The 27,629-nt window shown below is 41.3% G+C and overlaps 2 protein-coding genes and 1 long non-coding RNA gene across 6 annotated transcripts in view; 2 read left to right on the forward strand and 1 right to left on the reverse strand.

Annotated features, from left to right (window-relative positions):
- Positions 1-2,771: 2,771 nt before the first annotated feature.
- On the forward strand, positions 2,772-6,103 carry RPL7L1 (ribosomal protein L7 like 1). Its single transcript, XM_026096112.2, has 7 exons — positions 2,772-2,856; positions 3,011-3,119; positions 3,763-3,926; positions 4,104-4,241; positions 4,528-4,637; positions 4,845-5,057; positions 5,343-6,103. Exons 1-6 carry the CDS (start codon positions 2,843-2,845, stop codon positions 5,051-5,053), a joined length of 744 nt encoding a protein of 247 aa, XP_025951897.1. The 5' UTR covers positions 2,772-2,842; the 3' UTR covers positions 5,054-5,057; positions 5,343-6,103.
- A 694-nt stretch (positions 6,104-6,797) lies between these two features.
- On the reverse strand, positions 6,798-9,829 carry MAD2L1 (mitotic arrest deficient 2 like 1). Its single transcript, XM_026096113.2, has 5 exons — positions 9,648-9,829; positions 9,334-9,480; positions 9,108-9,228; positions 8,415-8,518; positions 6,798-7,664 (listed from the first exon to the last, which is right to left on the reverse strand). The coding sequence occupies exons 1-5, from the start codon at positions 9,721-9,723 to the stop codon at positions 7,492-7,494; spliced, it is 621 nt and encodes a 206-aa protein (XP_025951898.1). The 5' UTR covers positions 9,724-9,829; the 3' UTR covers positions 6,798-7,491.
- The window catches only part of LOC112980881 (uncharacterized), a 173,959-nt gene continuing 156,155 nt past the window's right edge, over positions 9,826-27,629 (forward strand). For all 4 annotated transcript variants that reach the window (XR_003258546.2, XR_010388937.1, XR_003258547.2 and 1 more), the window contains exons 1-2: positions 9,826-10,051; positions 10,735-10,805. This is a non-coding gene — a long non-coding RNA (uncharacterized LOC112980881). The remainder of the gene's footprint in view (positions 10,052-10,734; positions 10,806-27,629) is intronic.

Raw genomic sequence — 27,629 nt, forward strand, 5'->3', positions numbered from 1 at the left:
ACTCTCCTATAAGCAGGAGCTGCTGGAGACTCTGCTGCTGAGTGCCCTGCAGCCAGGATTGTCCTGACAGAGAGCTTGCAGCTGGGCAATGCGCTGGTTTCCTCTGAGGTGCGATGCTCTCCCTTGGCTCTTTGCAAGCTCATGAGTGCCCTGAGCCTCCCAGTGGCTGCTGGTACTCAGTGGTTGTCACTGGGGAGAACAGCAGGTCTGTCCCCTGTGGGATTGCTGCCTGGCCCTGGTGCTGCTGTGAGAACCATGCAAGTGACCAGGGCCTGTTACTGCATCAGGATGAGCAGGAGAGCCTGTTCCTGGGGCAGGAGGGTGCTCTTGGCCCCTGCCTGCTGCCCACTTTATGCGTGAGTCTCTGCGACTGCCAGGGCTTTGCCGAGGAGGAGCCCCGGGATTCCCTGGTGTGCCCAGTATGCCACCGGGCTTTTCGGGCTGCTGGGCACTGGAGGTAGGGTCTTTTCTCCAGGGCTGTGCTCATCCTCTGTGTGTTGCAGCCCAGCTGTTTGTACAGGCACCACAACCTTGCCCGTGGGGTTGGGAGCTGCCAGTGGCGGGGGCCAGAGGATGTTCCCCATTTTGTGTGATTTCTGAAGGGCTGAGTGGGGCTGGTGATGTGGAGGTGGGGGTGCAAGAGACAGGGCTGGAGCTGCAGCCCCTGTGGCACTAGGGGTGGAGAGCAGCCCCATCTGGGAGAAAGGCACAGCTCTGCAGCCAGCTGGGACAGGAGCCCCTGGGGCACTGCGACCTGGGAGACTGAAGTGCTGCCTGCGAGACAGGCAGGAGCTGCTGGAGCTAAGGGCAGTGCTCCCTGGCAAGGAATAGGGGCACTGGATTTGGGGCTGTCAACTAGGACACTGTGGAAGAAGAGAGGCCATAGTGTGTGCTTGCACTGGTGTGGGACTCTTCAGTCTCTTCCTTCTGTTCTTCTCTCTGCTTTCTCTTTGCTTGGTTTAACACATACTTGCTTGCACATCCTGCGTATCAAGCCATGGCTCCCCAGGGAAGTCAGTGTTTGCAGCATCTCCATGTGCTCTTACTAGAAGCCCCAACATGGTCAGGGCCTGACCTAGAGCTGCTGGCAGGATATAGGCTTTGAGCATTGGAAAACAATGTAGAAGGAGACACTTCCAGGTCCCTCAGCTACACGGAATACAAAAAGCACTGTATGCCCAGCTGGGCTATAAAGGAGTCGCATCCTCCAGGACTAGCTAACTGTTCTACTAACCATGAGCTGGAGATTCCTCCTTTTTTAAAGAGGCCAAATCCTCAGCCAAATCCAGATCATTCTCACAGTTGAGGTGGTTACAGCTGAGACACTCAAACTTTCCAGTTTCTCCTCATATCTTGTGCAGGGTGTTCAGCCTCCCTCTAGGTTCTGAGGGGGATGGCACCCCTCTTCCTCAAGGCATTGGTGTCCCAAGTCCTTTCCCAGCAGAAAAATGACATTGATGCTGGGGGTTTCTTCCTCCTCACTCCTGGTGCTTTTTGCTGGGGCTTTTTATATGTTTGCTAACAGAATCCCAAGTAAAGGGGATTCCCTTTAGGGGGACTCCCAGCAAGTAAGGGGTTACTTGCTCTTTCTCCACTGGTGCCCAATTTCACATATTGTCTGAATTTTACTCTGTATATGGTAGCAAGAGACAGGTAGACAAGCCGGGCCGGGCCTGGGACCTGCGCCATTAAGTCCCAACAAGGTGGGTGGCAGAAAGCAGAAGGCCGCTCTGCAGGCAGGAAAAGCCTCCTAGGCAGGCTTTTGGGAAAAGCTCTTGTTGTCACAGGCAGTTTTTCACCGAATTTCTCTGTAGTTCACCTGTGCCACATCTGAGGTGGTGGCCACGGCGTGGACCCCAGAGGCTGTGCTGCACTTGCTCCAGAGCTGCTCCCAGTCCTCCTGAGGCAGATCAGCGCCACGCTGGGAGAGCAGATGCCTCTTCCCCGCGCAGTACCTGGGGGACGCTGTTCCTCAAGGGACATGTGAGTGACGAAAGTCCTCGCAGGTAGGAAGGAGCAAATGGGGCAGAGATCCAGTGTGGGGCTTCGGTTCCCATAACTGGGGCACATTTGCTCATGGCACTGAGGCAGTGCTTTGGCATGCTTTGGCCTCCTAGGTGGGGAAACAGAGTGTCGTGGTTGTTCTTGCTTTTGTTTTTCACGGAGAAACTTTTGATTCCCTGGTAGGAAGGTGTTACCCAGCTGGTACTGCTGGTGGTGCAGGCCTTGCCTCCGGTGTCTCCCTGCTGCAGGGCATCATTTCCCGCTCTCCTGCTCCCCTCGGAGAAGGGACCAGGAGCGAGCAGGGTAGAACCCGGCGAGGCGGTGGCCAGGCCACACTGCCTTTGCAGCCTCGGGGGGCTGAGCTGGACATTTCTGTAGGGCCCAAACTGCTTTGTTTGGTCCGCGTGTGCCCCAGGGAGACTCCTTTTCTCCCTCCGGACTCTGCTCGGACTGGGTTTGCCTGTTTGGCTGTAATTCATGCTTTATTAGTGCTAGTGTGACGGTGAGTTTGATTCCCGGTGAAGTACTTCTGAACGGGAGGTCTCTAGGCGATCCCCATCGGAGGACCACAGCGGTGTCCCGAGGCACGCCGCGCCGGCGGGAAGGGCACGTTATCTCCAGGGTCAAACGCGCTCCCGCTCGGCCGCCCCCGGGGCAGCCGGGCTCCTGGGGACAGGAGCCCGGGGCTGGCAGCAATTGCCCCTGCGGCACCGGGGAACCGCCGCCAGCCCCCCGGTTCTGGAGCGGCGCCCGGTGCCGGCGCAACGGGCGGCAGCAACGGCCGTTGCCGGGGGCGGGGCCGGCGGGGGGCGGGGCGGGAGCTGCGAGCAGCGACAAGATGGCGGAGGCCGAGTGAGCATCGCGTTGAGGCGCGGCGGCGATGCGGGGGCGGGGGTCGCGCATCCGCGGCCATCCGCGCGGGCGGCGGGGCCGAGGCGGCGGCGGGGGGTGCGGGGAGGGAGAGGCGGCGGCGGCGCGGCGTCTGACGGGCTTCTCGTGCGGCCAGGCCGAGGCGGAGGATCCCGCTGGTGCCGGAGAACCTGCTGAAGAAGCGGAAGGCCTACCAGGCCCTGAAGGCCACGCAGGCCAAGCAGGCGCTCCTCAGCAAGCGGAAGGTACGGCGGGGCGGGCCGGCGGGGTGGGGACAGCCGGAGGGGGCCCAGCGCGGTGCCCCGGGGCTGCGGGGTGCTGCCGCTTTCCCAGAGGAGCGGTTTCCGTGGGGTTTGTAGTGTTTCGAGCGGGAGACGTGTAATATCAGATTGCTTAGTTCTGAAAAGCCCTCATAACTTAGCGTCTGTTGTATCCAAAGTATTAATGAATAGTTGCTGCACACATTCTACTCACATGGAAAGTAATATGATTTGGGAAGATGACAAGTGCTCGTTCCTGAGCTGAGCATAAGCATTTAAAATGCAGTGGTTCTTGTGCCTCTTTCTCCTGTGTCTAGAAATATTCTGAGTCTTGCTCTCTGTTGTTCCTACTTTATTTTTGGTTCTGGGGAAAAGTTCTGTTGGGTCACGGTTTATTCATTATAGCCAGGTGCTTAAAGTTTGCAATTTCATTATAGTTCCTCAATTCTGTCTCTCTTGGCCTTATATTTTCAAAATTATTTTCTTCTTACTGCCTCAGAAGCTGAAAGAGCATAATTGAAGTTCTGAATTTAATTTGACCTTTGAGATGTAAACTTGTAAGATGCAGAGGTGAGGCAGAGGTGCTCATGTTGGGAAGGGTGATCATTTCTTACCTTTCTGTCTTTAGCACCAGAAGGGGAAACAAATCCAGTTTAAACGTCTTGAGACTTTTGTTCGAGATTCATGGCGCAAGCACCGAGATGAGGTCCGGCTGAGGCGCATGAAACAGAGACCTGGACAGGTGGCTGAACCTCAGGAGCACAAACTAGCCTTTGTTGTACGAATTGCAGAGTAAGAAACTTCTGTTACTTCTTATCTCTTATTATTGCTGCTATTTGTAACTGTCATGTTATTTCTAAATAAAGATAGTATGATCGATGTGGACATGCCTTCCTGTAGGTAATTTGAGGCTGTTTTGTTGCTGTACTAGAGAAAGAGGGATGCTGATAACATCTTTTTCTGATTCAGGATTAAGGGAGTGAGTCTGAAGGTACGACGGGTGATTGAGTTGCTTCGGTTGAGAAAAATTTTCAGTGGAACGTTTGTTAAACTGACTCCATCATCTCTAAAGATGCTGCGCATTGTGGAACCTTATGTGGCATGGGGGTAAGTGCTGTTCTGATGCTTTAATAGAAAATAGTATGTAAATGTCATAGCTTTTTGTGATACCACGAGGGAGAAAAGCAACCATTGTGGTCAAATCCATACCTGACTTTTCCAGTGAAGGTCGTAGTATTTTCAACTTCAGATCTAAAACTTGTCCTTGTCCCTTTTCATCATTCTAAACATACCTTGGTCACTTTCTCGCTTTTATACAAAGCAGCAGAGTGGGACTTCTGCTGCCTCGTCTGTCACTTACAAAATCTGATTTTTTTTTCTTTTTTTGTTACAGATACCCTAACCTGAAGTCTGTACGAGAGCTCATTCTGAAACGGGGTCAAGCCAAGATTAACAAAAAGAGGGTCCCTCTGACAGACAATGTGTTGATAGAGGAACATTTAGGTGAGGAGGAAGACGTGAAAATAAAGTGAATCAAGGAAAGAGGAATATTGAGGGATTTCAATCTGACCTAAGAGGGAAGGGAGGAGGAAAAATGTAACAGGATATGTATGTGGAGGACTGATGATCCTGGGGTGATGTGCTGAGAGATACCACAATTAAGTATCTCATATGTGTGGCTTTTTTTTACAATTGTTTTTTTACCGTCAGGAGACTGTGATATTATTTGCCTGGAAGATCTTATTCATGAAATCTACTCAACTGGGAAATATTTCCAAAAAGTCACAGACTTTCTATGGCCATTCCATCTGTCAGTGGCTCGCCATGCTGCACATAATAAAGTGGGTTTCCTCAAGGAAATGGGCAAGCCTGGCTGCAGAGGTGAAGGAATCAACCAGCTTATACGTCAGCTGAACTGATCAGGTGAGGAACGCCTGTAGGGTAACTTCTAAATGTTACTGTTCATCTGGTTTCCAAAGACTAGCTCTACTGGCATCAGAGATGAGGACTCCTTTGTTTTTGATTCTTCAATGTACAAAATTGACCCTCAAGGCAGAGGAAACTTAAGTGCTTGTAGGAAATTGAGAATGACTGTCAATGTGGGTCCTGTCAGGCATTGGCAAATACTATTGGACTTCTTAAAGGCCTGACTTAGGAGCAGTTGCATTAAGCTGACTGTTAAACTTTTTTTCATCTCTTGTTCTGCAGGGCCTTTGCGAAAACTAGGATTTATGAGCTGTGCCTTGTCAGAGGTAGTTTTCACGGACATCTGGCTCTGTACTGTGAAATATCACAACCCTCTCTTGACTGCTGCTGGCTTTATTTAAAAAAGAAAAAGTGTTTTATCTGGTCCATATTGGGGAAGAAGAGAAGGTGCATTTTGGTGCAAGAAAGAGGTAACTTGGACTTCCTGGAGCAAGGCGACTTCTGCATCTCAGCAAAACATGTTTTTTAGATGCCTTACTACAGTTCTGTACCAGCCACCTCCTGACCCTAACTAACTGTGGCAAAAAGCACTGGTTGTCATTACCTGTTTTAAACTTCTTTTACAGTTGATTGGCACTGTTAATGCTTTGATCCAGTTCTCCCTAAGAAAAGTGCTTGAAACTGCACTTGCTGGTGAAGTGTACTTCTCAGGTATATGTAGGTAGTGCAGTCACCTGTTTAAGAGAGTATTTTGCTGACAGGCAGAGGAAAACACTAGATGTATTCCTGTTACTGCAGTGCAAGCCCTGGTGGGGAGTAATGTAACATTTCTGGAAGTACCTGAATCATAGTTTTTTTAAAAGCCGTAAGTCTGTGCTGGTGACCTACAAAAGGATGTCTTTCAACTGTCTTTCACATATGCTATGTCAAGACTGCTGGAGATCAACTATTCCCTGGTAGGAAAGCCTATTAACTCTATAAGATGGCTGTAGAGCACATATGATCTAGGATATTTTTAATAAATTTTTTAAAAAGAAAAAAAATTACACTGTTAAAACACTCTTGCTTTGTTTATTACCCCAGGTAATAAGTCATACAACTCTGTTCTGGAACTATGCTGTGTGCTGTTGTAAATAGTTTATACTTTAAATTAGATTTTGAGCTTGGCTCTTTGCTGGTATGAAAGTGAATATTAAGAAATATCTACTAGCTCTATTGCTATTAATTGTTTCTCTGGTAGGTGAAAGTGCTCTTCACATCTCTACTTATGATTCTGCTTTTATAACTGATCATATAACTGCTGGGAAGGCCTTAGTACAAGCCTACATTTCAGTTAATTTCTGCAATTTTAGGTTAAGACTTTTCAGAACATTAACATATCTAGAGTAGCTGAAGTTAAATGAATTTTGTGAATATGAACAAAAGCTGGAATAAGAGTTCAAGAGTTTTGTTAGCACCTCTAATTTTAAATTCCTAATAACTTCCAGCACAGGATGGGTGAAGAATGTACAAAGTCTTGCAATACCTTCATATAAAGGTGGAAGGTAACACTGATGACAGTGACTGTCTCTGAATGACAGTCTACACCATAAGTCAAAGAATGACTTGCACTGACTATACAACATTTTATGACTTTTAGGGAAACTAAAAAGTGTTTCTTCTCTATCTAAAAAAAAAAAAATCTAGAGTACATAGACCATCTAAACTATGAAGCAACAAACTGAAATAAACACTGTGCAAGTTTTCAAGCTTTATTCTATAAAAACACAAATACACACAGATATTTGACAGACACTGAAGAAATATACACCAACCTCAAACAACATCCCCAAAACTAGATAGTCCAGAAGACTAATTAATATACAAAGCTTTGTGCATTTGATTTTTCTGATGAACAGCTGCTTTTAATGGTTCAGGTACAAGTAATTTATACATAGAATTTTTCTGTTGATTAGCTGTAAGATTGTTCATGGTAACACAACAACTGAGACTTTTACCATGAAAAATTTGTGTATAGGAGCAAGGTTTTTAAATGCCAAGAGATTTTTAAGAGTGCTAATGGAACACTATATATGTTAATCTTAAGATCCTGTAACTTAAGATTTTAAGATAGTTCCACTAACTGATCTTACCTTTAGGTAGTGTCTCTAGCTAATTCAGCATAACTTAACACACTATTAACTTGGTACATGCTGTTCACTGTAACAAGTGGTTTCTAGTAGTTATATCCTTTATATACCTCTTGAAAAGGATGACAACTTACACTAGTGTGACATCACAGATCATCAGTATCTGTAATCATAGACAAATGCTTTGTCTTCTTTCTGTATTATACTCCTTGTCTGAGCCACAGTAACTGGATTCTATTCATTACTTAGTTTGGTCACAGGGCAGCTACACCAGACAACATACAGATGACAAAAAGCACATCTTAAGGAAATGAATCCTTCTTGTAAGCTACCATACTATTCACTTTGTGGATTGTAGTAGTGAAAGAGCGAAGACGAACCTCTTCTGAATTGGCTATGAATTGTGGTCCTGACTCTTCCCACTTTTCTGGCACTGCCAAGTCTTTATCTGTGTAAATCAGCAAGTCAAAGGCACCTATAAGCAGAAGGGAATAAGTTAACAATAAAGTGTGCATGAAAATCAGCTTGTTTGAAGATTAAGTGCCTCTTCTGAGGCATGAAACTTTTACAAAAGTTTAAGAAATTAAAGTGATACTAGTTATGTGAAAAGTAGTATGTTTAAAAATGGAAAGTCCTCACTACATTCATATTAGAGTTTTCTACTTAAAGATTTGAGGCAATTAAACTTCTCTCCTTCCTTTTTTTTTTTTTTTTAAATAAATACACATGAGTTAAAGTAGCTGAGTTCTACAAAGTACTTGCTTCAAATAGATAGTGGAGTACACTTGCTGGTTTCATTAAGCTAGTTAAACCACCATGAGTTCTGTCAATTGGACAAAAGAAGTTTTATAAGTATTTCAGGGCAGAAAGTACCAGTAGCCCCTTCAAATGAAGTTTCTAAGTTCTTTAATGAGAGAGTATAGTATTTACCTTAGTGATTTTTACTGTTTGTTTTATAATAAGCAGTATGGGATAATTCTTTAAGATGAAATACTTGCTCTGACGTACCTTTTCAGTATTGTGCACAGTTGCAGGAGGTGTGGTCTCAGTTTAACAAAATTTAATCCCATGTCAGAAATGCTACAGTGACATTTCATGTTGCAATACAAAAACTAAGCTTAAAAGGTGAATGAAAAGTCTTTTCTAAAATGGAAAAGTTAGAAATTCCCCCCCTCCCCCCCCCGTATAAGCGCTTGATTTCTTTAGGGAGGCTAGGAATACTCACAGGCAGTTTCCAGCAAAGGCAGAAAAGTTACTGTGGCAGTTATTTGTCTGATAACAGATCGAATTTCATCCTGAATAGCTTTCTGAGATTTTTCTCGGGGTGTACTGGAAAAGAAAGCAAGCTTTGTTAGGGAAGGAATCTTCTACTACACTAAAAGCTTTTATTAAATACAGTTTTCTCTCTGTTAAGCTGTCATTGCTCTGTTTGCTGTATAGTTTTATGTAGCCAGGACATTCATTTAAGTCTTTGGTAAACAGGCTTAGAAAATAGATTTTTTAATTCCACTTTGTTGTTCTGTGAAGCTTCACAGTACTTGTAAGGAAAGTCAGATGCTGATACCCTCAATCTGGAGTGAATGACCAAGTATTTTGGCAGAACAATAGCAAAGCAGAACTAGTTCTTTAAGTCACATGCCTGACACTGTATTTTGTTCTGTTGAAGATAAGAGTCAAATTTTTATCTGATACTGTTTTTTATAGCACACAAGGATTATGTATGCTTCAGTACTACAACAACTGGTTTACAGAGGAACAGAAGGAATAGCAGTGAGCTAGGTAATAAGTTTGAAGAGACATCTTCTCTACTCATAGTGGGAAGAGTAACAGGACAGTGCAGATGCATGTAACAGCTACTAGGAGTATCAAAGAGCAGGCTGTGTACCTAGAGCAGGCGCAGAGGAATACTGGTGCTCACCTCTCATCCTTTGCAGCTTTGTCACACTCTATGTCAAACTGCCACCTCTCAAGAACCTCGTTGTTTTCGATACTCGAGATCACCACCACCAAGCGCTGCACAATGCACTTGTATAACCACTCTAAAAGAAGCCACAGCAGGTATTCGCAGCGTGACAAAGATAGGCAGAAATACAAGGAGGGCTCAGCAGCCTCTTGCACCAGCACCCCCCGCCCTCCCCCGGCACCTTTCATCTGCTCCACCACGTTGTTGAGGTAGTTCTTCAGCTCGGGGTCGGTGGTGACGAGGAGGGTGAGCCCATACTTCTGGACGCGGGTGAAGGTCTCGGGGGGGTAGATGCCCCGCTGGTAGAGGATGCTGTTGATCCCGTAGGCTGCAACACACCGCGAGAGGGGGGGTGAGGGGGGACACGCGCCTAGGCTAGGGCAGCCCGCCCCCTCCTCCGCCCCTCCCCGGCCGCCATGACGGCCCAACGGCCGGCGGGGAGCAGCCCCTTCCTCCCGCCCGCCCAGGGCCCCAAGGCCTCCCGCCGTCCCTTACAGAAGAACTCGGCGACGATCTCGGCGCTGCCCCGCAGGGTGATGCCCTGCTGGTCCCGGCCGATTTGTTTAGCCATCGCGGCGACGGGCCCAAACGCCGCCGACTTCCCCGCCGCCCGGTTTGAAATCAAGCCGCGCCCCGCCCCAACGCCCCTTCGCCTGTCGTCAGCCCGCTCTGGCGCACGCGCACTAGCCAGGCCGCACCTCCCCCTCCGGTCCCGCCCCTCCGCACACGTGCGCCGGCCGTTGAGCCGCCGTTGGCGTTAGCGCTCATGCGTGCGGCGCGCGGGTCGAGTAGCCGTTAGCGGGCGGGAGGCTCGCGCTGCTCTGCGGTTGGCCGCGAGGCGGCTCGGCGGTGCTGGAGGCTGCGGGGAGGGTTCGGCTGCGCCTGCCTCTGGGACGGGGGTACGTGCGCCGCCTGCCTGCCCAGAGCGCATCTCCTCGTGGGGAGGCGGGGTTGCTTTTCCGTGATCAGCTGAATAAAAGCGGTTACCGGGTGCAGGTTCGGCAGCTACGTGGGGGAAAAAAAGGTTAAATGTATCACCGGCTTTGGGTGCCTTTGTACGGGTGTCTGAGCAGTCATCTGTGTCTGGGCTGAGGGAGGCACAGGCTGGGTGGGGAGCGTGTCCTTCCATGGAAATATTCTTGGAAGTTCAGTGTCAGAGTTTAGGTGCATTTGTCTGTGTGAAGGCGCCTTTGAACATAGAAATAATAATTCTTTGTTCTGCTATTCTAACTGGTAAATCAAGCTCTAGTGCAAATGAAATGAAGCAACTGTAAAGAAGTATCTGATTGCTTCTAGATGACTTTTGGTAGTAATATGTAAGTCATGTAATAACTATCTAAAATAGACTCTATTTTGCAAGCATTGTCAGAAGGCAGGCAGGAAGAACCTAGGTAAATGGAACAAAAAAGACAATTACTCTGTAAGTAGGATTTAACACTACACTTAGGTAGGGGACCCACAAGTTCATCTTTCTGGACATACACCCATGCTTCCCCTCCTGCCCCCACCTCCCACCCCTTCAGGCTGTCATGGTGTAGGGAGATTGCTAATTGCTCAAAGCGCTTAAATCCTGTTATTACAGGGACAGCAGAAAGAAGACATTGCAGCTAGAGGTGACTACCACAGGGAGGAAACACTGGCACAGGTTAACAGGTAAGACAGACCAAGTGAAACTGCAAGTAAATCTTAAGTGTTGGGATATTTAAATAGTATCATGAAGAGGGGAAGCCATAGTTTACTGGGATAGTAGCTAGGTGGCCACTAATGAGTCAGCTGATAAATCAACAGGCAAGGAAACACTAAGTGAAAAGTGAATGTGTATGTTGGGCACGGAAGAGCTGCAAATAAAATCTGTCCCTGAATTTTATTTTTCTGAAATGTCTGGAAGGAATAGATATTACTATCTACTACATACCTCTCTTAAATGCGCTTATTAACCTTGAAAGAAACTAATCAGAGCAGTCTTAAAATGACAAAAGTAAAAGTAAAGTCAAAGCATTTTAAATATAGAATAAAAACCATATGATCATTGCACAGTGCAGTAAGTCAACTGCTAAAAGAATGAATTGACAGTGAGATTGCTTGTGTTGTAGTAAAATGCTTCTCAAAAAACTAAATCAGCAAAGACTTTTTCTCGGTACAAACTTTTGCACTAGGAAATACAATATGCTTCAGGGTTCATGCTGCTGTGATTAAAACAAATAGTATGGTCCTGGAACCATGTGCTGAAGTTCTGACAGGGTCTGAATAATCTTGTTGTTATCCTAGAGAACTTTATACTGGGTCATCATCACTAGTGATTCTGTTATGCATTAGTTTTCTGAATAAAATGTTTTCTGATTGAGTGTGGTGTCCTGCAAATCTGATGTTATGAAAGCATTGTTAATTTTGAAACCGGATTGCTGTGAATATCAGCTATTTTCTTTTAAACCTTAAATGCTGTCATGCCTTTCTTCCTGTATCCCAAAATGGTCTCAGAACCTTTCTTTTCCCACCTGGCTTTCTGTTTTGTTTTCTCTGAGGATTTTGGAGGGCTGCTCATTTTTGTGATAAAAAGAGCTTGAAAGTGCTGTCTCATGAGGCCAGACAAGAATATTAAAGCTTATGATCATGATTTACACACTTCTCCTTCAGCTGGTTCAAAACAGTTAAAACAAAATGGAAGCAAAAAAACAAATGCCCCTAGAAGCAAAATTCAGCTAAGTATAGCTCTGGTAGATTACTAAGAGTCATCTAGAGCAATTAAATGAATTGGTTTACAACAGGTTCATTTCACTATGTTTCAGTTAGGTGGCTTGAAGATCTGTTGTTGATATGACCGTCCCCATATGTTTATCAACAGCAGACTTAAACTGCATCTTACTTACCTCTCTCAAGATTCATTTGGGAGGTAATGAGAGGCAGTAGTGATCCCCAGTACCTCTATTAAAGCTGTAAGCTGCATTCAGTGAACCTGACACATGGTCTTTCACGGTGTTTTGCATCACTTTATTCCTGATTCTATACTGCAGTTCGCAGTGGCTTCTGTCCCCTGATGTGCTCCCCTGCCCCCCAAAATGCCTTTGCATTGCGCAGTTTGCAATTTTCTGTCTCTTTAGGGGAATACATTCCCCTTTTAGAATACATGTCACTGTTTTTCTTTAAATTTCTCATATATACTGAAATGTAATCTAATGATAAAAACTGTATATGTTTAATACTGCTGAATTTCTTTTGCAGTGCACAGGTTCTAACATTTCTTTTTGGTTTTTTTTTTTAACATGTATTACTTTTTAGTGGCCAATTCATTAGTTCTGAAAAGTTCAATCTTTTTAGTCCATGATGTAGCTTCTTTCTTGTTAATCCTTGTATTTCTTTTGTTAGAATGTGCTTCATTTTCACATCTTTTTCTATCTCATGTCATCCAGATGTTCCTGTCCTTTCCCCCCCTCAGTAATTCACTTGCATGAAGATTTAGTTATTTGACAGTGTGTGTTTGTTGTTTTTCCTTCACATTCTCCCATTATCTCATCTTTGTTTCCCCATTACAAGTCCCAAGCTTCACAACACTTGACTTCATTTTCTTCACTTTGTTTAGGTCAGTGTCACTCAGCTTTTCTGCCAGGTCAATCCAATATCCCCTAACAGAGGCACTTGGGGAATGTGTGCTCATCTGTCATGTAATTAGGTTTGCAGTCATCACTTGACCACAGCCCGATAGCCCCATCAGAGCACGCTGTTGTCTGATGGGGACATATGTACATAAGTTCTTTGGTCATGTTAGTGAACGGGCATACTCCGTGCAATGATGCCTATAGGTTGTGTTTAGGGCATGTCCAGCTACATGACAAATGAGAGCCTGTGGGGCTCTAAAGAACAGCAGGGAGACTGCTGTGGGTTAGTGAATGATTTGTGTGGCTGACAGCCTGCTTCCTGAACAACTCTGAGGGACCCTCAGGAATGAAGATGACAGGCTGACTTATACGTTCTGGCACACCATGAGTTGGCTATCCTTGCTTTAATTATCTCACGCTGAAACCTTAATTTTCATAAAGAATGTGAAGTCCCTGCTGTATTTAATTTAGTTCTCTTATGGTTCTTCAGTCATTGCGCTATTTCTCAATTACAGCTTCATGTTACGACAGATTTTTTTTTTTTGATTCTTGTTCTGTGGAAGGAAATGTCCCCTGTTTAGTTTGGCTTTTCTGTAACACTTAACAATTGCTTTCCCATGGCAATTGTCAATGAACCTGTGACCATCCAAATCACTGGTACTACTTCACTTTTTTTAAGGCAGCTGAGGTCATGCTCTCATAGTCATTCAGTGATAAAGCTTTGAGTTGTTGAGATGTGTTTGGTTGTTTTTTTTAACCTCAGGATAATAAGGACAGGCCCCTCCTTTCAGTGTAGTAAAACAGTCTGTAAAATGAAAGTTTTATTTCCTACAAAAGTCCTCTTATCACATTAACAAGTTGTCCTGTTAAGCCTCAGTAAATCTACTTTTTCCTGAGCAGAGAATGGAGGTTTTACCCTGGCTAACAGAGCCCTAGTGCTTTCTAGTCGATCTCAATCTCTTTAGAGCTATTTCTTCCTACACTTTGAGGAGATCCTCTACTTATGAGTCCATAGAAATAGCTAACCCTTTTGCCTTCTTCCCTCCTATTTTTTATGTTTCTCTCTGATTCTCCCTAGGGTTTTATAATGCTGCCCATTGCTGTAGTTGCCAGCTCTCAAAATTCATGGCAGGCATTGAACTCATTCTTGTTCTGTAGGTTAGACTTTTTGCTCCCTTACTTCCTTGGCCCAGCTTGTGGTATTTGTTGATCACATGCCAAGTGCTATCTTTTCCCCTCAGTGACCTGAGACAGTTCTCAGTTGACTGATCTTCCATGTTTCTTGGTGAAATTGCTGTGCTATAGGAGGGAGTGTTCATTTGGGTGGTTCCCAGAAGCTTTTCCTGGACACAGTGTAGGCCACCAATACAGCTAAGTAGCACCACTGTTCCGTTATGTAAGAGAGATTTTTAAATCTTCTAAATCTTTAAATCACTTCTACCATGTGTGAAATTTTTTACTGCCTTCCATTGTGTCTTCACAGCTTTCATCCAGGCTTTCTTTAGTGATTTATTATTATCTGGAACTAACTGTAAAATTAATGTAAAACACTGCACTTTTTGACAAGCATTTTTTTGCCAAGCTCATTTTGTTTCAATTCTTTTTGTTTTTGTTGATTTTTTTTAAACAGCTGTCTTTGTAGCATTAAACTTTACAGGATAAGTACAGGTACTTTGTATCAACTATCACAATAGATTTATAATATTTCTTTTCAAGTTGGCTAATGCTATTTTTTCGAAGCATAAACCATGAGATATTATTATCAGTAACAATACTGTATTCCGTATTCCTTCACCAGCAGTTTTACATCTTTATAGCTGAACTATATCTTCAAAAATAAGTATGATAATGGGAGTAATGAGGGAGTAAGAAGGAGCTTTAATTAACTGAAGAGATTTGTTTCTGTCAGACAGATTCTATTATCTTTCTTCCATGATGTTTTTTCAGTATTAAAGGAGTGGTGCAACTGGGAAAGATTGTATTGAATGTTAAATATTCATTAAAAAGAAATTGACTTTAAAATGAGTCCGTATGTGCTAATATGCTGCACCAGAACCTCAAATAAGATGAACTGACTTCTCAAAGGGACTTCCTCATTTTGGTTTTGAACGCTGTATAACACATTTTAAAATTACTTTTCATTTTAAATGTTATCTGCAGTACTGAGCGTGTTTTGAAATTAGACTTATTCAACTGACAACCTATTTCTCCTAGAACAAAAAAAAGGTTTCATATTTCTTCATTGAAGCCAATGTAATAACACCACTTAGTCTGAAAGGAGCTACAACTAGATGCTGGCCTTTCTGTAGAATGAAAAAAAAATTGTGTATTTTGAGGGTTTTAAAAGCTACTTCTGTGTAATGACATTCACTACTCTCTCCTTTTTTTTTTAAAGGAAGACCCGACATTTTTCTGAAGTATACTTAGAAAATAAATTTAAGATTTTTGTGATGGCTTTACCTCTAACTACCAGGAGATGGCACTATGTACATACATTATCTGCATTTGCTTGCGTTTTGTCTTGAACTACAGCAAGCTCATTTTATTGTTATGTACTTTAGTTTAGACAAGTTTTAGATGCATTTCTTCAGATAGTTTTTAACACTATTCCAGAATGAAGGAAATACTTAACTTGAAATAAGAAAACAAAAACCATGCTGAGGGAAATCAACTGTATTTAGATTTTTAAAGGATTGGTGTTCTTTTTTCCTACTCATCACCCAGCAAAGTATAGATGACTTTTCTTCTTTTTTACCCTCAATTAAATATTTTTAATAGTGCAAATTGCCAGTCTAAGAATGTAAAAAGTGTAGACATGAAGGTACTTTCGTCTATGCAAATTCATTTCACTTTGTAACACATTTACAGTGTGCTGCTTTGCGCACCTTTAATACATACAGTGAGAGCTTCTTCCACAATATGAGTCTTATTCTGGAAGCCAAGTGTTAGGACAAACATATAGTTCACTGACAAGCCTTTGAGATACCAGCAAAAGCATTAATATGTGGTGCTTATAGTTTTAAATATATATACATACACTTTATAAATATAATAAACACTTTGTGTTGTACTTCTGATAAAAGATTTCTGTCATTGACCATGTTGAAAAATGGGCTATATTAGTGACAAAATGGAGGTTTCATCTTGTGCCCATTAAGGCATTAAGTGAGGGTGCAGCTACATGAACTATATCAGAATGTCAATAGAGTCACTGCAGATTTATTCAGAATTTTAGCATGGGGTCTTTATGTGCATCATTTATTTCTGATCTAGTTTGTGCAATTTATGAAATATGAACCCTACAAAAGAAATGTGCCATTTTTAAAAAAATAATATTTCTTTCACACTCCTCTGCATTTTAGAGAAAACAAGTTTCTGCTGTAGTAAAGGTGGTGCTACCTGGGTCTGAAATGATACCATAGATTAATAATGCCGGAATGGCTCTGAAAGCGGCGCCTTAACAAAGTGTGGACAAAAGACGCCCAAGTTTTATTTATACTTCTTGTTGGCGTTACACCAAAACCATCCCAAATGATCAACAAAATTAGAGTGTTTATGCATTTTTTCCTGCATTTACATCTCCAGACAAATTCAGCATCCTGATGTCAGAATGACAGTCATTACTGAAAATGGGTATGCACAATTTTCAACAACTTAAGAAAACAAGAAAGAATGACTTTTAAGTGAGATGTCTATTCCTGTATGGAAGGAGAAAGTTTTTAGAGTATGTAATTTGTTAAAAAAAAGTCCTTTTCCACATGTTTTGAGATTTATGCATAATGTCCTTCAGAAAAAGAAAGAACAAATGACCATGAATATGTTATGACAGTGAGATGAGCTGAAAATTTTTTATGAACTACCCAGGCTAGATGGGAGCCATTACTCTCCATCTTTTCGCCTGTCCCTCGCAGTGCAGTTTGATACCTTGGGAAGTCTAATGCTATAGCGTAGAGACAAATGCGCAGCTTCTGAACTTTCTGTGATGTCTCCATCAGAACTCTTCTGTGTTGGCTAATAACACAATCAATCTGTGAGTAACATGGAATGTTAGGTCAAATATGCCTTTATCTGAAAATTTGGGCAATACATTTTTGCTTACATGGATAGCTTAGAAATAAGTAGCGATGGTGTCTTTGCACAAGAACAGCATTGGGCTAGATGATTAGGTACCTTATGGGGAATCTCAGGAACAAAATCAAGCTTATGCAGCTCACTGTAACTGTAGAGAGGCTCATGTCTCTCCCAATTCATTACATAGATCAATGGAAAGGGAAATGTCCTCTTTTTAAATTGTTTTTTTAATGACACTCAGCAAGTAATAAATAGTACTCAGCTGTTTTCTTAGAGTTTAGCCACTGATCTGTTTTTGGTCAGGTTGCCTTATAAGAAGTCAGGGAAGACTCTATTTGCCCTTTAAAAAAGACAAATCACTTAAAGACCGTCAGTGGGACCATTTGCAAAGTGGCTAGGAAAAAACGAGTGAAAAAAGGATTTGCTAGAACAATGTGATTAAAAACATTTCATTGTCTAAATCATTAATAGGCCTGGAAGGACCTGCTACTCACTGCTTGTTGTGTAAATCAGTACTGGCAAAATTTTTAGAAGAAAAAAGTAGAGGAGATTGAAACAATATTAAAAGTTCATGCTACTTATCTGCATCTCCTGCGCAGTGGATGGCCTCCTCCAAGCCTCCTGATCTCACTTTGCTCTGAGCATAGAAATGGAAACCAGATGGCTTTGTAATGTGAGTAGCAGTTTGAAGCTAATTGTTCCTTACAGTCTCCCTTCCCTGAAATCCGATTTGAGTGAAAACATGGCATTATTGCTCAAGGTGAGCTATTCCTTGGGTGTAATCTGACAAAGTTGGTGGGCAAGTCCAACCAAGGGACTCTCAGGTTCAGGTCACTCTTGCTACTGAAGAAAACTCATTTTGCTCTGACAAAGCTGTATTTCATTTGTGTTAGCTGAACAATTTGCCACATCTTTGATCTGATAGTTTCTTTAAGTCTTTAAAGTCGTTAAAGAAGATATCAAGGCATGGGCACTTGTATGTAATGAAGCAGCAACCTAGGTAATGATTAAAGATTGACCTGAATTCTGTGTTGTCAAAGAGAGCAAAAAATTATCATAAGTATAAATAAATATTTTCATAAAATGCAGTGTTAGGGATACTGCAGTTGTTGCAAAAATGCAGCATTATCTGTTAAAGTAGGAAAGATTATGCAGACCATCTGCTTAATGAGAGAAAATTATTGGGTAATTACTGATTAACTTATTACGTTAAGGAGTGGCGTCACTGCTTTGTTGTGCTGCTTGCTTAAGCTACCTATTGTCCCATGATTTCTGTTTTTGCTATGTGCTCTCTGCAGGGCCTATGCAGTGTGACTATGCTGCTTTGCAAGGTGAGGCTGTGCCTTGTGGCTGCTGCAGTTGGGAGTCAGCGCTCCTCTGTCGCATTTCTAGGGACTTTGTCTGAACTTGGGCTAATCAGTTTAGATTGCAGGGTTGTAAGTCTTTTGTTGGAACTTAGATCTAAATTGATTAGCCCAAGTTCAGACAAAGTGACACTGATGGTGCCCACACTTATTTAATGCTGTAGTATGAGAGTCTAGCATGGAGAAGGCTGGGATTCAGTAACTTTTGCTTCCAGAAGGGATTCAAACCCTCATCTCCCATGCCCAAAGAAGTGTTCCAGTCATCAGGCTTTAGACCAGTTTGACTGGGGAACATTCTTTATCCCATCTGCTGAAACAGTGCCACAGACAAAAAGGGAATTAAAAATTCACTTGGAGACAAAAGGCAAAAGGAAGAGATTGGTCAGACCTGGCAAAGAGAGCCCAGAACTACAGTCTAGCTCCCAAGTTATTTTTTATTTCACATACTTTATTTTCTATATAATTTCACTTTGCATAAGCTTTTTAGTACTAGTAAAATCTAAACCTGCTAAAATGTCCTGCTCTGATTTAAACTTGTCAGAAAACCTCCTTTAATCTTTCTTTTTAATGGCTGATGTGTTTGTTTATGTGACATTTTTGTTATAGCCCTTCACGTTAAAAAAAAACCCAAATGATATTAGTGGGAAGTAACAATAAAGTCATGCTGCCTTAGTGATGATATTAAAGTTTAGAGATACACATTTTGTAACAAGAAACATCACCTGTTGTTATTAGTTAAACTGTTTCCTAAAATGCTGCAAGATGATTCACCACATCTGCTTGCTGCCTGTGCCAATTTGCTAGGTAAAATATTCTGTGTGTTCCTGTGTTCTCTTCAACATGCCCAAAGTTGCTGTAATCCCACTCAGCAGCGTGGCCAGGTTGCTGAACTCTCTCTGCCAAAAGCTTTATCTGGTTGTAAAAGGCTGTCTCTGGTTACTGCCACAAATGCATTCTGCGTTAAACTGGTGATATTCGGATTTCATCTCTGTAGTAGCCTTAAGTTTGCTGTATGCTTGTGCACATTTCTTACCAGGTTGCACACAGATTTAGGAGCAGTGATAATCTGTGTTGACCTGCAGGTTTTTACACGTTACCCTTGCTGCTCTTGCATTATATCGATCAAGGAGATGTCACTGTTGTTCACAAAGAGCGAAAAAGAATCTAGCTAAGTTCTCTGCAGAAAGTAGATGACATGCACATGCACTTCCCCCATGACAACTGCGCTGATATTTCATGAAAAATACAAAAACTGATAGCAACAAACCTGGACCTAGACTTAAGCAAAAGCCTGAAGAAAAGAAGCAGCAGTGGCCACTTTACATAAATATTTTCCAACATTAAACAGGACACCTTAGAGCCAAAGTACATGATCCTGTTTCTAATGGGTAAGTGTAGTAAACAAAAGCTTTGTATAACACTTTAAAACATGCAATAAACAAAAATGGTTTGACAAAGATGACCTCCATAGGGGTGCGTTCTTCCTAGTAAGCAAGAAACTGGAGCTCAGGAAGCATGGGACTTACTCTTACATTCTTACTTACCCCTGACTTGCTGTGTCATGTTACCTCTTTTTTTAGTCTGACCCCATTCTTCAATTTCATCGTGTTCAAGATGGGGCTGCAATAGTCATTGTACCATAAATAACATGAGATTATAAAAGATTTTGTGATACTTGTCTGGGCACTGCTCATCAGTCACCTTTGCTTGAGACAGTTTTTTTGATATGCGTACTTAGCAGAAGCTGAATTTTACAGCTGCTGAGCACAACTAGAACTGCAAAATGATTTGCTTTGAATTTGCATGGAGAAATAAATAACAGAAGAGAAACTACTGGCTGCATACTGTTTTGCGACTTCTTAAAGATTTAGGTGAACTGTGTAAGTATTAGTAAAAGGCCTCACTTCCTGAGATGATGAGTTGTGATTTAGCAAAGTTTTGTTATTTCAAAGCTCATAAAAATTGACTGCAGTGACTTTACTAGATACAGAGCAGCTCTTCTCAGAGCTGGTGTGGCAAGGGAGTAACTTGTGTTTGTATGCAGATGACAATGGTGGCCTTTGCAGAGCTTCTAAGAAGGCTGTAACACACTTTTCACATTCACGATTCACTTCTTGGTGTGATTTTAAAAGGATTTTGGAAAATTTGATTAAGCTCTAATTTACAAAAGGTTCTTGACCCAGGTATTAATGAATAATTGTCACAGGTTTTCCCAGATTCAGATAAAAGCAAACATATACTGACTGAAACAAAATATTCACCTATGTACTACTAGCTTAACTTTTCTTTATATAGAGTTATTTCTGTAGTGTAAATGACTCTTGGTCTTCCTTAGAACAGGCAATATAATTTTGGATTCATTTTACTTCTTTTTTAATATTAATTTTGCCAGCATTTCAACCATATTCAACTCTATCATGACCCTTTTAATTCCGTCTTTTTTCTGGTTACAGCCCTATTCTCATTCTCATTGAGCAAGGAGGAGGAGGACATGGTCTGGGATGTAGTATTAGAACTATATGTCTGCATTATTTCCACTTGAGATTTGTAGTGTGGAGTTGTCAATAGCTTTCACAATTAAGGTTAGATTTTATGAAGTCAGTCTTTTCTTGCGTTTGGTGAATTGCTGTTACTTATTTTTGTGCTTGAGGAATTGGTTTGAGAATGGATTCACCTATATTTATTTAACTGTATTATTAAGTGGAACATTAGAAACCATGCTTATGTTAGCCCTTTATAACTGGACTCATTTCTGTGAAGCAATACAATTGTTCCCAGAAAAAAAATGTTCCCTCCCCATCAAATCCCCATTCTATTTGACAAACAGATTGTTCATTCTCTGGGAATCTGAAAATCATTTTTAGTGATTTATGGACTGCTGTTGCTAATATTTCCATGATCCTGTTAAAAATGAGTGTTTTTTCTGCAATGGCCAATTTTTGTGTTTTAAATAAGCAAAATGTCAATTAAACTAAAAAAGGTCTAAATCATGTATATACTAAAATTGGCAACAGCTTTCTGGCAAATTTTATAAATCATTCCAAGCTTGTCTATGTATGAGGAAAATGAAAAACAAAGTTCTGAATAATGTAAGGAATCACAAAAGGTCTATATGTTACATGGTGTGTGGCAGTGAAACAGTCGCAGGTAAATCAAGTTCAAAGTATTCTTCTGTTGTATTTGATATGTTATATGTTGTTTATATTATTCTATGTCAGACATGTTCTTTTATATATGTACTTTCTCTGGTGGATTTGGTGTCCTTTTTCTGTGATGCTTGTTGCAGGTAACAGAAGCAAAGAAGTTACACGTGTAATTCAGCATGCACTTATTCATAACACGTTATTCTAGCACTTTGAAGGAGATACAGAGCTTTACTGAACAGTTGTGTCTCTAGGGAGGAAGCCTCAGAATCCTAGTAAATCAGTTGTATCTTTTTAGTATTTAGTCTCTTTCTATGAGCACTGCAGTTTCTTTCTTTGGGTATCGTGCACCATGGGTGCCCTGTGGGCTTTGGGCACAAGTGCTCTGGAATGAAGAAATCTCCTTTGTCTCTTGGCGGAATTAACTAGAGTTCACAGGCTTAGCCATCTCCTACACACTGTAGAAAGATTTGGAGTCTCTTCATTTTCTCATGAAATTTGGCAGAACAGAGGAAACCTCAGGGATCTGCAGTACAGTTAAGCCTGCCAGATGCATCTGTTTTACTTGTTTCTTCAGAGAGAGGCTCTTCTCCATCAATGACAGCACCCAGGGATGGGAAGGTCAGCAGTAAAGTTTGACACCTTTCTAAAGTGAAGACATCTTAGGTTATTTCTGTCTAGGAAAACAGAATACCAAACAGAAACGCCTCACCAAAGCGACACTCTGAAATGAACTTGCAGGTGTCCCAGTAGTGGCAAGAATCCTAGCTGGTTTTATAATGGAGTATGTGAGTGTGTGTCTGATAGCTGGATGCTGGACTAGACCATCTTATGTCTGCAGCTCTCTTCTTTCTCTTGAACATTTGGGTAAATAAATGTAGTAGATACAACATCACGTATGATGATTAAGGAGCTAAAGCCTTCGGCCCTAGCCATGACATGACAAAAGCCCATTGGAATACCTTCAGGAATGATGCATAATATCCCATTTCTCCTCTGTGGGAATGTTCAGCAAGGCAAGCTCAGCTAAACAATGAAACCAGTATAGTTACACCACGTTTATATTCATGTAAATGAGAGGAGACTTTGGCACAATACCTCTGAAACCAGATGTCTCTGTAACTCACAAGAAGCAAAAAATATCGTAGAGGATATTTGTAACCTGATACTTCTCTTACTTTTTAATAAGTTATCCAAACTGAATGCTTTAGTAAATATATTTATTTTTCAATGTATTATGCCGATGCTCATATCATTCCTGTTTACAAAGAGCTTAAACAGCAGCTTTTTCTTAGTAAAACAGCCTAGTGCATCAGCTTGCTTATTTACAATAAATGCTGTAAAAGCTGCATAATGTTTTTCCTGCAGAGAACAGATATTTTTCCCTTTCATGTTCAGCTGGTCTCAGTGTATTTTATCATAGAGGACATCAGTTCTTGGTAAATATATTTGGCTATTAATGCTGAAGAGAGGGAACAGGAACAGAGGCACTCAGGAAGATCTCCAAGCTTAGTTTTTCTTAATGAAGTCTTGTGGAATAAGTGTTCAGACTGGAACATCTCTCTCCATAGTGAATGTTAATGAAATTACCTATGTACACAAGGGTAAGAGTCCAGTTATTTGATTTTTCATGAATTAGAGTTATTACAGTTCTGGTTTTAAATTAACTTTTAAAAATATTTTGGTGCAGTGCAAGCGCTTTGTGAAAAACCGTTGTTTCATGAGCCATTCTGAGTGATATACCGTATTGAATGTTCTGTGACTTTTGATTCTGCCTCTATACGAGCAGGCTACAGCTTTCATTTGGTTGCTGTATAGTCCATGAATGCCAGCTCACTAAATTTAAATATTTTTTCAACCATATTTGCATGAAATTAACACTTTCGAACTGACAGTTTTATGGAAAAATATTTTTATGTGTTTCCTCAGAATTACCAAAGTGCACATCCACTGGGCATTTAATTGCACATTGCAATGTGATAGCTGGCATTGTGTGCCATTTTCATTAAGGTACCAACTGATCTTGCCATTGCTAACTGAGGATTAAAGTTAAGAGTTAAGTCATGATTGGCAGCATTTTGTGTCTGCGCTTGATGAAGATAGTTATAATGGGTAGTTATAAAAAACCAGTCATTCCACGAGTATGTGTGGGAGGTCAGCACTGTCTACTAAATGCTATGAGACTGGTATTTCTAGAATCCCACAGGGAGTGTTTGATGTCAGTATTATTAAAACAGAGGCCATGCAATAGAAGTTACGATTCTTGCTCAAGAGTGCAGTCAAAAGAAAGTACAATACTGTTACACACAAACATAATATTCTGAATTTGAACCCACATGTCCCGTGAAAAGTTATGTGAAATGTTATCTATCAGAAGGTACTTTGTCAAGGAGAGAATGGAGGGAATCAGAAGATTATGGACTCCATGTACAAAAGTCTGTAGAAATTTCCGGGTTTATTCAGACTAAACAGAACAAAACCAATTTATTTTTCTCTGAAAGGTCAAGTACAAGAAATTAAGTTAAAAGACATTTTTGATATATATTTATCTTCTGTTTAAAAAGATTGTATGGTATATAATTTTTGTGCTAATCCCATAAAAATTTACCATATTATAATTATAAATCTGTGTGTTTACCAAGATATAAATCTGTACAGATTTTGAAGTGTATCATAGTCACATAAATTAAATTAATGGAATATATAGAAGAGTTTTGGTGTAGAAAATCCTTGCATCTGAGATAGATTAAGACATAGATTTAGTTGAAAAATTTCTGGCTAAATGTGCTTCTGAGAGAAAATGTGGCTCAATGATTAAATGACAATTTCAGTGACAAAAATGAGAGATTTGCGATTAATAGCATTGGAACTTCTTTAGTTTTCATTTTCATCAAAATGGAATATTTCAGTTTGTTTACTCAGGCCATAGCAAACATTTTGACAAAAACAAAAAAAGGAATTTGCTTTTTAAATTTAATCAGTTACCTTCCTGCTCTGTGAATAGCAGCAATAAGTAAATAGCCACTAAATTGAAAACAAAAGGGGTGGTTTCCCTGTTAATGATCAGGTAGGATTCCAGAGCATTTCAGGCAAGCATTCCAGACAGGAATCATCTTTTAAGACCAGGAAAGGTAAGTGGTTGTGCATGCTGCCCAAATGTTTATGTTTTCTAGCCCGGTAGGCATTAGTCTGAGGAGGACTTTTCAGCAGCACCACTGTTTCTGTTGGGTGGGACTGATGAAATGGACACGGTCGTGATGGGGACTGAGGGGTGTCAGAAGTGGCTACTTGTGGGAGTGTGACATACAGTTTGATTTCTTACTACAGTTTAGAAAAAATATATAAGTGTGAGCGGCTAGTTTTTCATTGTTTTCTTAAATTTTATTTTTATTATTTTAGTTTTCTATGGGCACTTTTGTTTTTTCAAGAAAAAAGCAAGACACCAAGTGGAAGCTCACCAAACCATATTTTTAAATAATCATTTTGATTTGAGCAAGGAAGAAAAAAATCAAATTTGTGATAAAACAAACTAGTGGTTAGCTTCTTTTTTTAATTAGGGGAAAAAAAAAAGAGAAAATGTTAGCAAAGCGAACACCCTTCCACACACATTTTGGGCAAAAATAGATGCTTTTACTGAGGAAGAAAGAAGGAAAGCCTTTGACTCAGTTTAGAGGAGAGGACTCTTATTGTTCAGTATAAAAATTGGTTTTGGATTTGTGGTGCCCTTGCAGTGACTCTCACCATCATAGTGTGGTGCTAAGCGTCTGCCAAAGTGGGCTAGGTAAAGCGGTCCTGAGAGTGCAAGCTTTTGTTAGTCACAAATACCCCAGGTGGTTCCAGCTCAGCACTAGCCTCATTCCCCAGAGTCTTACTGTCTTTGAGCGTTACTGAAGCCCTAATCCTAGCTCCCCACAATGTGCATGGCCTCTTTTCCAGACATGCCAATAGCTGGCTTGCAAGCAGAAGCAGATTCCTGTCCTAAAACAGATTTGGGGATCTGTTCTGGATCCAGTGGCAGCTGGGGCTCACAGGGCATAGCACAGCATGACCCGTTGTTGAAGCGCCTGGGTGTGTGTGTCGGATTTAGTTGAAGGATCTCTTCACCACTCTGCTGTGCAGTGTAGCCCTTCCCTCGTAACGGCCCTCCCTGAGTGCTGTACTTGCACTCCTTGGAAGCCTAGTTATATCATTTGGGTTGGTGGCTGCTACAAACTGATTTCTGCTTCATCTAGTGCAGTTGTTCAGCTAATCTCCCGAGTGTGTACTTCTGTCTTCAAAGGAAGACTATCTCTGTTCCCTCACTGTTGGGTGCGCTTGAGGAAGGCTCTGTAACAAGGGCCTTTTTTCACACACGCTATGAGACAGCATGCTCCACAAAGAAGGTCTCCTGTCCCTGCAGGAATGATTTGTTTAGTAAATGTTTACAAGTTCTTTAATTCTGTTGTGTCCGTATGTTCAGTGTATCTTTCTGACTTTGTTTGATTAATCCCTAGTGCCTTCACAGCTCTTACACAAGGGATGAACTTGCTGTAAGAATACTGAATTCCAGGAAGTGAGGTTCTTTCATTGTTTGGTCACTTTTAATGCCTGATTTGCTGTTTTGGTGTGAAAAACTGAATGATAATACTAACTATATCAAACAAATCTGAACAAGACTCCTTTCAATTCCCATTAACTGTAAAGTGCTTTTTTCTTACTGAGTATAAAAAACAGACTGTCTCTAATTAACTTCCAAAATACCTCTTTTTATACAAAGACTATCCCAGGGGAGACTTGCCAGACCTCCCTGTTGAGCTTTTTTTTGAATTCCTGTATGCAGAAATGCAGTGAATGATTAGTATAAAGCCACACTATTTGTTTGTTAGGATACTTCCCTTAAATGCAGGCATTTTTGTAATGATGCCACCAAGGGAGTGGAATTCCTGATCATACATTGGAGTCTAAGATGCAGATTGCAACAGAAGGATAGTTGTGAATGTTTATGGAGACAAACACTGAGGAATGCAGGATACTTAAAGGGATGCTGCTACTTGGGGATTTTTTAGTAGCTACTAACAAAAAATAAATCAGTTTATACTATTGCCTACATCACAAAGCTAGTCTTGAAAACATTTTAAAAAATGGTTTCTGTACCCTTATCTTTGAAGAGGATAGAGAAAAGTCTGAGTTCACATCTACCTTTCCTCTTTTTTCTGTCTTTTTCTGTCTATGCATGCTTCCTCCTGTTTGTGCTGTCTTCTGCTCATTTCACTTTCAGTACTGTTTTTCAGAGCTTGGGGTGGGCCATGTGTACTGTGGGCACAAGTTGCCTGAATATGGCTTCTTGAGTTTGGAAGCAGATTAAAATGTCCAAAAAACATAACTTCAGAGCAAATAGAGACAAGTGATCTACAGAAACAAAAGCTGTTGTTTAATTTTCATAGCTGGAGGTTTTAAGCTGACATACGTTGCTGCCTCATGTGATGATTAAAATTAAAAGCACTGTGAAAGAGATGATGCTGGAATAGTGACAACTGCATCTTCAGAAGCACAGCAAGCTAATCTGAACAGCGAGAAGGAAAGAGAAAGGAGATATGTGGAATTGGAGAGGATACTAGAGAATTCACAGGACAAAAATAATAACTTGGGAATGGATTAATTGGAGTCTGCTAAGCTGCAAACCTCCTTGAAGCTTTTCTTGCAATTAGGGGATTCATAATACCCTCCTATATGAATTACCTGATCTCATTCCTTTCCTGTGTGGGCATTAATAAGTTTTCTCCTTTATCTGCCCAAATTCTGAAAACTGTAGAAATATAAGACCGCCACTGTTCTATTAAATCTCTTTCAAAGTGGCTTACAGAGCCTAAAAGGTATTGAGGAGAATGGCTCAGTCAAATACAGACATGATACATGAATGCATAAACCTTGTTTCTTAAGAAAGTAGATCTTCTAAATTCTGATTCAGGTCTTTAAATTCTTTGTTTATGGTCACAGACCTAAACTCTGCTCAGAGCTTTCTCTAACACTGATTGATAAAATCAGGGAGGAAGAGAATCTGAAATGGAAGGATAAGAATGTGCAGGTACTTGACATAAGGGATGTGGATTTCTAAGGCTTTCTGTCTCTAGGCAGAATAAGCTATCTGAGAAAAGTATAATTGTCCAAAGCAGGTATCCCCTATTTATCTCTTTTTTTCCTGCTTCCCTGAAAGGGTTTCTTTTTTTACAGAAAAGGTGACAGCAGAAAGCCAGGTTCTCTCCAAAGTATAAGGAAAACAGATGCTTTTTTTTCCTCCAGAATCTCTAGAGGAGACATGTAGGTGGC

Source organism: Dromaius novaehollandiae, chromosome 4, assembly GCF_036370855.1.
Source record: "Dromaius novaehollandiae isolate bDroNov1 chromosome 4, bDroNov1.hap1, whole genome shotgun sequence".
NCBI lineage: Eukaryota > Metazoa > Chordata > Aves > Casuariiformes > Dromaiidae > Dromaius > Dromaius novaehollandiae.

What these genes read in the sequence shown, in the direction of transcription:
- RPL7L1 (XM_026096112.2), top strand. An exon ending in TTTGTTGTACGAATTGCAGA is followed by an intron (nt 3,927 to 4,103) that starts GTAAGAAACTTC and finishes TTTCTGATTCAG; the next exon opens with GATTAAGGGAGTGAGTCTGA. An exon ending in GTTGATAGAGGAACATTTAG is followed by an intron (nt 4,638 to 4,844) that starts GTGAGGAGGAAG and finishes TTTTACCGTCAG; the next exon opens with GAGACTGTGATATTATTTGC.
- MAD2L1 (XM_026096113.2), bottom strand. Translation starts at nt 9,723, where the DNA reads ATGGCTAAACAAATCGGCCGGGACCAGCAGGGCATCACCCTGCGGGGC. An exon ending in GATCGTCGCCGAGTTCTTCT is followed by an intron (nt 9,481 to 9,647) that starts GTAAGGGACGGC and finishes GGTGTGTTGCAG; the next exon opens with CCTACGGGATCAACAGCATC. An exon ending in AAAGCTGCAAAGGATGAGAG is followed by an intron (nt 8,519 to 9,107) that starts GTGAGCACCAGT and finishes TTTCTTTTCCAG; the next exon opens with TACACCCCGAGAAAAATCTC.